General features: G+C 48.0%; 1 protein-coding gene across 2 annotated transcripts in view; it reads right to left on the reverse strand.

Moving 5' to 3' along the window:
- The window catches only part of LOC147627182 (uncharacterized), an 84,217-nt gene extending 74,589 nt beyond the window's left edge, over window positions 1–9,628 (reverse strand). The window contains exon 1 of one of the 2 annotated variants that reach the window (XM_086815807.1): window positions 8,201–9,626. In XM_086815807.1, the coding sequence (XP_086671933.1) occupies window positions 8,201–9,421 (1,221 nt within the window). In that variant the 5' untranslated portion in view covers window positions 9,422–9,626. Of the gene's footprint in view, window positions 1–8,200 lie in introns of both variants that reach the window. The other variant, XM_086815808.1, reaches the window with a different exon arrangement.
- Window positions 9,629–10,312: the final 684 nt, after the last annotated feature.

Here is a 10,312-nt window from a genome sequence, read left to right on the forward strand (position 1 = left end):
CGCACACACAACTCTCAAGGCTCAAGCTTTCAAGGCTCAAGCTTCTTCTAGCTTCCAACTTCCAAGTTCCAAGCCTCTAGGCTCTAGCCTCTCACACAAGGCCCGCGGGCCGCCGCCCTACTATCTAGATTCTAGAATCTAGACTCTCTCTCTCTCTCTCTCTCTCTCTCTCTCTCTCAAGCCTCTTGAGTCTTCCAACTTCCAAGCCTCTAGGCTCTAGGCCTCTTTCTCTCTCTCTCTCTCACGGTTCACCTCTCCCTCAACTTTCAAGCCTCTTGAGTCTTTCAACTTCCAAGCCTCTAGAGTCTAGGCTCTAGCCTCTAAGCTCTCTCTCTCTCTCTCTCTCTCTCTCTCTCTCTCTCTCTCATTCCTCAAGGCTCAAGAGACAAGCCATCTTCAACCATGGCATCCTCCTCACGTGCCGGGGCTTCTCGTAGAAGGACAACGGGATGGACATGGTGCGAGGAGGTTAACTACACCACATCCGTTCATGGAGGCGGTTCTCGGCCATGGGTATGCAAGCTTTGCCCGTACCGGCGAACGGGTGGTGCCGACAAAGTGCGAGCCCACCTCTTGCATGAGAGTGGGCATGAGGTGAGGTTTTGCACGAATGTCACGCCCGAGAAGAGACAGGAACTTCTTGACAAGCTTAGCATCTACGAAGCGGTCGAAGCGACAAGAAGGACACCACGAGTGGCCGTGGATCCCGCGACGATGGAGAGAGGAACTCAAGCCTCTACAATGGAGTCATGTGGTGGATCGGCCAACATTGTAGAGAAGGAGAAGCGCATTGTAGAGCAAGCGGCCAACAACATAAAGCGCCAATGGGAGAGGAACGGAGTCTCCCTCATTGTGGATGGATGGAGTGACACCCGCAAGAGGAGTATTCACGGCATGGTTGCATATTCCCGCGGAGAGATGTACTTCATCTCATCTCATGATGCATCCGGCACTGGGAAGAGCGCGGATGTGCTTGCGGCGGAGTGGGCTACCACCATGGAGATCGTTGGCCCCGAGCATGTAGTGGGCTTTGTTGCGGATGGGGAGCCTTCCAATAGGGCGGCGGGAGCTATTCTCCAAGGTATGTATGGACATGTCACGGTGTCCTTTTGTATGGCTCATTGCCTAAACAACCTCCTCAAGGACATCGGGGCATTACCATGGATCAGCCCGCTCATTGAGGAGGCCAACACCATGGTCTCCTTTGTTCTCAACCACCAAAGACTTCGGCATGACTTCAACAAGAGGTCCTGTCTCTCTCTCCTCAAATATTCCGACACCCGGTTTGCCTACATCTTTCTCATGTTGGGCCGGTTGAAGGATTGTAGCGGTGCTTTGAGGGGGCTTTTGCTTAGCGACGAGTTTGTCGCCATGCAAGAGTCCCATACAATTACTGGCCAAGAGTGTAGGCTACAGGTGGATGACGCTTCTTGGTGGGAGCGTGTGAAGACCACAGATGCTATGGTGAGGCCCATAGTCCACCTATTGAGGATTGTAGACGCTATGCAACCATGCATAGGCAAGGTCTACGAGGCCATGGATCGCATGATAGAGAAGTTGAAAGACTTCGTGCCTGACGAAGACAGATACGAGGAGATCCATGCCTTGTGTCTAGGAAGGTGGAATTCCTACTACTCTCCATTGCATGCAGCCGCTTATGTGGTGGACCCAGAATTCCAAGGCAACAAGCAGGAGAGCGACCGGGAGGTGAGCGCTGGATGGAGGATCATCTTGTATCGTCTTGTGCCTGATGCATCGGTTAGGCGCAAGATCAGGAACCAGCTTTCGATGTACACGTCATTTCGTGGCTCCTATGGCTGTCATGATGCACAGGTTGACCGCTCCAAAGTTGGTGCTCCTCTATGGTGGGAGGACTTTGGTTCAGATGGACCGGAGCTGCAGCAGCTTGCCATCCGCATACTTAGCCAGGCCGTCAGCTCCTCTTGCTTGGAGCAACTTTGGAGTACCTACAGCCACATTGCCTCTCGGAAGAGGAACCGACTCGGGGTAGAGCGTGCCAATGACCTTGTCTTCGTCAGCGTGAACTTGCGAATGCTTTGCAAGAGCGTGACCAAGAAGGCAGATTCCTTCACCGAGTGGGAGATGAGTCAACAAGAAGAGCAACAAGAGGATGAGGTGCAGGAGCAGCATGCCAGTGAGGATGAGACTGAGGATGAGCTTGATGCTTCTTTGGCACAAGCTACCCATAACCATGAGGCGAGCGAGGCGAGCACTTCACGTGGATGATCATTCATGGTCCATGGATCATGATTCATGGGCCTTACTACTTAGCTCTAGCCTCTAGCCTCTAGTCTTCAGCACTTTTTTGTCATTGACTCATTTGAGTCCGTCCATGTATTCTGCCTCCTTAAGGCTTAGTCCTGACTCCTGACTCTTGAGTCATGACTCATTTTGTATCTACTTAATTATTAATATGACTCAAAAGCTTACCATTTTAGTGTAAATTTGTGCTCATTTTGATGTACTTCTAAAGTAGAATAAGTGTAGAGTAGAAAAATTATTAAAAAAAAGTATTTTTTGAGTGCCGTTCCCTCCCTCGTCCCCGTTCCCTACTTATGGCCGTCCCCCGTCCCGTCCCCGTCCCCCGTCCCCGTCCCCCGTCCCTTGTGACTATGCCATACGGCTTCATGAGTGCCTCGGTCCTTGAACTTCATGTAGAACTGTCTTTGTTTGCGACTGGATGTTAGCATTATTCATCTCCTGGTAGTGTGCCCAAGTTGTGTATCAGGGGTGCCCACATTTATCCCAGGCAACACCCCTCTACTCAGGGCCCTCGGTTGTAGGGTTGGTCCCCCATTTTCACATGTTTATTTTGTCCAATCCTGGGTCTTTTTTCTAGAGCAAGTTGGCCAGCTCCAGTAGGGGCTATATAAGGCCAGCTCCAGTAGGGGCTATATAAGGCCAGGCTCTTACTCACTTGTAGACACCTTGACAAGGGCTTCCAGGCCCGGGTCCTCCCTCAGGGGAGTTGCTCATCATGCCCTCACTTACGGAGACCACCCCTTGCACAGGGCTGTTTTTATCATTGCTTCTTCATCATTATGCAGATTTGTTTTCTGTCTCTCTGTGCCTATGTCTCACGCTTTCCGTTGCGCATTTTTGACATGGTATCAGAGCACCGGGTTGAGGCTCTTCTACAGAAGGTGTTCTGGTTTTTTTTTTGAGAGAGAAGGATTTCTGCATTTTTGACACTGCTGGTTGCAGAGGAGGAGGGAGCATTTTGGTCTTGTCTAGGGCTGCTGGAGGAGGTACAGGGCAGCCCCTACTGGCTGCGTTTTCTGCAGGTCAGGGGCGGCCAGAGTAGGTACCCTATTGGCTGCGTTTTCTGCCCTTGTGAGCAGGTGGAGGGTAGCCAGTATGGCTGCGTTTTTTTTCTGAAGGTGGGCAGCCTGGCTGCGTTTTTTTCCAGAGGAGGTGCTGGGCAGCACAGCAGCGTTTTTCTCCAGAGGGGTGTTGGGCAGCACAGCAGCATTTTTTCTCCAGAGGAAGTGCTGAAGGTGCTGTGTTTTTCTCTTCCCTCTCTTCTTCTTGGTACACATGCTGCCGACTGGTTACAGCAGCATTTTTTGCATTATCTCATCTGCGTTTTTGGAGGCAGTGGAGGCAGGTGTTCTTTTCCAGGAATGGTGCCTTCCCACATGACCTTGAGCCCTTGCTCGGCCAATCTTTGCTTTGTCAGAGTTTTCAGACTCATGGGTGCACACTTGGATTCACATCCTCGAGGTGTGTGTGGAAGATAGTTAGTCCTTTCTCGATAGTAGAGGGGGTCTATGAGTTTGTGCCAGTTCAGCATAGTTTTGGTGGTGTACAGGTGTTTCCTTTAGGTTCTCAGGGTGTTCACCTTGAGAGGGGGATGTGGTTACTTGGTAAGGTGAGCCACTCCTATTCCCCAGGCAGATGGCCTTCTAGATTACAGGATACAAGCACGGGAGTCTTCATCCCTAGGACAAGCATTGATTTGGGAGCTTGGTGTACAGGTTGATATCTTCATTCATGCAGAGGCAAGCTAGGTCATTTGGTGATGAGAGCTGTTGTCGAGGTTCACAGGTACTTGCTCAGTTGTGCAGGATGGGAACAGGATGCATGGCAGGTGTACAAGTTCATTGGGTACAGGTAGGTACCAATGGAGCAGCAATTTGGAGCAGATGATTGACATCAGATTGTGCTTTGGGATGATGAGTTGTGGATGGTTGGTTCCACATGGACACGTGACTAGTTGGTTGGGAGCTTGCCAGCTGGGGGTGTCAAGTTTTGGCAAGAGAGCTTTCTTGAGCTCAGTGCCATACTTAACACCAAAGAGCTCACAGGGTGTTGCCATGTGATTGGGTGACTCATAAGGGTCTGTGAGTAGTAGTCCCATCACGCGACGGCGAGTTATGGATTCACGTTTTAAAGGTCATGTGCCAGCTACAGTGCTGGAGGTATGTTTCTTCCACTTGGAGTGTTAGCAGGACAGAGAGGCATTCTTGGACCGAGGGATACATGGAGATCCAAAAACCTTGTATCTAGAGATTGGTGCTCAACAAGCTCAGAGCTGAAGGCTTGAGTACCAAGGCTGATGTAGACATTGTGGACCTCTAGTGTCATGTGCATGCTGGCCCATGGATAGGCCCATGGACATACCCTGGAACTAATCCTGAAGGGGCAACCACAAAAACAGATTAGAGCTAGGATTTTGAGCACAAAGTGCAGATGTGGCAGTAGTGGATTAGGAGAAGCACATGAAGAGGATGATGTCGTGCATGAAGGGGATAAGGATGTCCTATCGGCTGTACCAAAGGGGCTGTCGGCTGCAAGACAAGAGCTATCGGCTGCAAGACAAGAGCTATCGGCTGCACGCAGGAGAGTCAGTTGTAGGGATGCTATCGGCTCTGCAGGCGCATAAAATGCTTATGCTTTATAGACCAATCGGTTGGCCGACTGTTGCATTCCAAGTGTCCAAGAGGCCTATAAAAGGCACATGTGCTCATTGAGTAGATCATTCTCTCCCTTACGGAGTGGGTCAAGAACTAGGACTGTTTTGGTGTACTACACCTTTTCAAGAAGGTAGCCTATGGCTGTAGATGTAGGGTACCTTTTTGTACCATATGAATATACTGAATTTCCAGTTTTCTCTCTCTCTCTACTCTCCCTTCTATCTGTTTTGCATCAGCATGTTCTAAGTGGTGTTTAGGGCTGAAAGAAGACTCCCAGAGCTTCCGCGTGTTACATTGGTATCAAAGCATCAGGCTCAGCAAGGCTAAACACTGATTCAGTCCCATATAATGGTGTATAGGTCCAAGGTACATGAGAGTGCACGGGTACGAAGCCCAAGGCAAGGAACACAAGATCGGGAAGAGCTCCCAGGAGGTTTGTTGGTGGTGCTCCACAAAGCCAGAGGGGATGGCAATCCTGTGAGCCAAATAGGTTCTCGGGCAACGGTCCCAAGGGAGGATTATCCTTCCAAGGGGTGGAGAGAGAGTGCCAGACTCATTTCTCAGGAATGAAGACCAAGACAGTGTTCAGAGTCGGGGCAAGAACGGATTGGGGACTGGATGGAACAGATGCATAGATCTTATTCAGAGTCAGAGTGGTTTTGGAGACCGGATATGGATGGATGACAGAGGGACTTCGGGAAAAGAATGGGATGATGACAATCGTCCAAGGACAGGTTGGAATCCCGTCATCAAGTTTAGCAGAGGGGGATGTCATGTGCATGCTAGCCCATGGACATACCCTAGAACTAATCCTGAAGGGGCAACCAGAAAAATAAATTAGAGCTAGGATTTTGAGCACAAAGTGTAGATGTGGCAATAGTGGATTAGGAGAAGGACATGAAGAGGATGTTGTCGTGCATGAAGGGGATAAGGATGTCCTGTCGGCTGTAGCAAAGGAGTTGTCGGCTGCAAGATGGGAGCTGTCGGCTGCACACAGGAGAGTCGGCTGTACCACGGATGCTGTCGGCTGCAGGCGCATCAAATGCTTATGCTTTATAGACTAGTCGGCCAGGTTGCATTCCAAGTGTCCAAGAGGCCTATAAAAGGCACATGTGCTCATTGAGTAGATCATTCTCTCCCTTATGGCTGTTTTGGTGTACTACACCTTTTCAAGAAGGCTGCCTATGGCTGTAGATGTAGGCTACCTTTTTGTACCATATGAATATACTAAATTTCCAGCTCTCTCTCTCTCTACTCTCTCTTCTATCTGCGTTTTTGCATCAGCGTGTTCTAAGTGGTGTTTAGGGCTGAAAGAAGACTCCCAAAGCTTCTGCGTGTTACATCTAGGGTGTCTAGGGGGGGTGCCAACAGGGAGACAGTTTGGCGGTGTTCTCTAAGGAGCATATTTTTTCTTGGAGGTAGAGAGTCAGACGACATCCTTTCTTGGGCTGAAGAGGGAGCACATTGTGTGGACTGGTGTGATACAGATTGGATTGGAGATTGGACATCTGGTGGTTCATTTTTTGGATTTTGTTGGACTTTTGGATCGGGAGCAGTTTCTTGGAGTAAGTGGCAGAGGCGGGAGCAAATCGACTTCTCGACTTGCTTTGGAGGTTTCCTTTTCCAGCTCCTTGGACAGGTTTCTCTCCCAGGATCTGAGAGGGGCTGTTAGCATTATTCATCTCCTGGTAGTGTGCCCAAGTTGTGTATCAGGGGTGCCCAGATTTATCCCGAGCAGCACCATATTTTTCCCTCTACTCAGGGCCCTTGGTTGTAGGCATTTTCACATGTTTATTTTGTCGAGTCGTGGGTCTTTTTTCTAGAGCAAGTCGGCCAGCTCCAGTAGGAGCTATATAAGGCCAAGCTCTTACTCACTTGTAGACACCTTGACAGGGGCTTCCAAGCCCGGGTCCTCCCTCAGGGGAGTTGCTCATCATGCCCTCACTTACGAGGACCACCCCTTGCACAGGCTGTTTGTATCATTGCTTCTTTATCATTATGCAGATTTGTTTTCTTTCTCTCTGTGCGGCAATGGGGTTATTCTTGCCAGGGATGTATTCAATCATACCTCCAAATTGTTGGAAGATCTAACTCCATCTGGCTTGTCTGTCACTCCATAAGGCACTAGGCATGGTTTGCAGCCATTTAAGTGCCTGATGATCTGCCTTGCCTTCCGTAAAGAAAAGGTTCCTAATACATTTGAAGACTGGATTGGTCATTTGAGAAAATGATTGGATTAAGGCTATGCAAGCAATTAAACATCGGATAGCAGTTGAGGTATACACTTTCTAACGACAAATTGTGCAAACAACTTCATGAAAATTCTACATATAGATCATTAGGAGCACGTGTTCGTCCACTCAAGCGCACCACACCTCCTCAGGGCAAAGATTGAATGGGAATGCCCCACTCTACGAGAAGCCTTTGTAAGGCCCTTGTTATGGCAGAAGCCAATTGAGCAGTTCAGCCTGGATCCACCACACCAACCAAACCACATGGAGCAATGGGCCTGATGAAAGGCTATTGGCAGAGGCATATTGTTGTAGAAAACTAGTACATGGGTAGGAAACTGGACACGCTAGGACTGTTAACACAATATGCCAAACAAAACGGCTGTTAGGGTGCCTCTGGGTACCAGACCAGCAACAGCAGCCTAACAACCTAGTCAGCCCAAAACTGCCCCTCAACAACTGCAGACTGACCATGCTGGCTGGACAACAACCAGTAATATAAAATGGGCTCCCCCTCAAACCTCATCCATCCACCTGCCTCTCCGCTGACTGTGCAGTCCAGCAAGAAGTCTTCTTCAATACCCCAGAAAAACACACATTTAGCCATAAACAGAAGGAAACATTGCAGCTATGTCACACAATCACTTTGCCATAGGCCACTTTGGCCATCAGCAGACCTCTCTCGGATCATCGTTATGTAGCATCACAAGGATACTTTAGCTTATGTAGCTAGTTTCGTACAGTTTTTTCTTTTCACGGTTCAGTATTCATCATGAATACATTGCACTACTTTTTTGGTCTCATAGACCCTCTAGGTCTTTTGAAGACCTTCATATTTCTTCCTTTCTTTCTTTTTTTCTCTCTCTCACACACACACATGTGTGCATACATGTGTTGCAGACATGCACTTATGTCTCACACATGGAGGCAAGGTATTTGAGTTGAAAAATGACCATTTGGAATTTGAAAGAATCTGGAATTTCATAAACAATGTGTCTTCTCTTTTGTGAAGAGGAAAAGTGAAAAGAGTACCTCTTGACCTTCTGCTGCTATCAATTGGGCACGGTAAAAGAGTGCCAGGCCCCAATTGTACAGAGCACAGTCATCCATTTTGTCCATGGAAAGCACCATATGATACTTTCGGCCAGCCTCCACCAGCAGCTCCTCACATTCTTCGCATATTTTTGGAATGGCACGCTCTATGGTGGCCACTTTGGCTCGAAGTTTCGAGTTCTTGCGAGGTGGTTGTGTTCTTGCCTCTAGAAGCATGTCTCTCAGCTCCTCACTCAGTAAGAGTTTCAACTTCCCATGCACAAGAAGGGTGTTTCCCCATGCGTCAATGGCTGCCAACCTTGATGGGTCAATGGCCATGGCCGAGGCAAACAGGGCTGCGGCCTCCTTAAGCATGCGCTCCGCGACACCCACCTCCAACCTACCATCCAAACCCTGCTCCCCTTCTTTCAACAATGCTGCACCCACATCCATGAGCCTCTCAAACTCACCTACCTGTGTAGTCTCCAAGCCTGCTTTGCGTGATTGTGATGTCTGATGCATGTTGGGTGCATTCATGCCCAACTTCAATCTAGTGTAAGAGGCTGGGCTTTCATGTGTCTGATAATTTTCTTTTCTACCACCACCCAGCTCGGGGCCATCACTACTATAGTCCTCTAGCTTGCCATAATCACTACCATACCCATGTGGCTTGGAGTCATCACTACCATACACATGTGGCTTGGGCTCATCACCACCATACCCATCCGGCTTGCTATCTAGATTGGGGTCGTCGCCACCATACCCAACTGCCTTGCAGTTATCGATATCTAGATTGGGGTCATCACCACCATACCCAACTGCCTTACGGTAGTCATCATTACCATAACCATCTGGCTTGGGGTCATCGCTACCATATCCATATGGCTTGGGGCCATCACTACCATACCCATCCATCATAATGGGCGGTCTTCTGTCAAACTTGCTTTGCACAAGTTCAGCTGAAAGGATTCTTTTCCTTGAGAAATCACCTCTGGATTGTGCAGCCCTGATCACTATTGTGATAAAAGCTTTCCTGTGATCTCTGCTACACAACGGGGGTGAGTAGAAACTGGTCATTTTTCTAGAGCAGGATGTGAGCTTTGGAGCTAGGATGCCCCTCTGAGCTATTTCTCTGCTGCATGAGTTTAGTACAAAAAATGGGGCTTCGGTTCCCTTCCAAGCCCGGTCTGCATCATGCAGGGGGGGCCTTCCAAGAATCATGTTATGCTAAGCATATACAAGCTTCCAATTCCATCAATCTGCCAGTCGATTTGCATTTTTTTTTGGACATAAAACACCACGCGCTACCTTGCAAATCACCATTTTCCTCCTCCCTTTTTTCCCAGAAGTATCGCGATCTCTCTCTTTGGGAGGTGGAAGCGAAGTACCTTTACCTTTACGGATGAGGAGAGCTGGAAGTAAGATTCGATCACCAGACCTTACCCAAGCATACACACGTAAAAATTTCGCATTAAAATTTTAAAAAAATACCTTTACCTTTCATTTTTTTTAAGAAAGAGCATACGTACCCTTCCATTTCCCCACCTCCACTCACAACCTTTTCCATTTTAATATCTTTCTTACTTTATTGTTAAAATATAAATCGAACTATATTTTATTGTTAAAATATAAATCTAATTATAGATAACTTGTAATTTTAATTCTAAGAAAATGGAAAGAACCACGTGGCACTATGTGGCCCATGCACAATCTCTCTCTCTCTCTCTCTCTCTCTCTCTCTCTCAATGAGAGCACCCAAATACATTATTTTATAGATCAAGAGCACTCCATTCACAATCTCCAAGTGACACCTACCATGTCCCTTGTACCACACGTGGCTCCATGGGATCATTCAAAATATATCATCCATGACATTATTAGGAATCTTTACCCCTTTTCACATCTTCTTACAAACTTACATTCACCAAATCCCTAAACCACCTTAGGCCTTTGAGTATATGCACCAAATACACGAACTATAACCCCCCTCAAACACATAATCTCCATCACCACAATTTCAACACATGATTAAATGGTACTAAGATCTTTGGATCTTAATCAATCCAAGAGAACTCCCTTTGGATATATCCATTGGAGTTTATTTCCCTTAAA

The sequence above is a fragment of the Cibotium barometz genome, chromosome 21 (assembly GCF_041138505.1).
Source record: "Cibotium barometz isolate CiBa-2024 chromosome 21, ASM4113850v1, whole genome shotgun sequence".
Classification (NCBI taxonomy): Eukaryota; Viridiplantae; Streptophyta; class Polypodiopsida; order Cyatheales; family Cibotiaceae; genus Cibotium; species Cibotium barometz.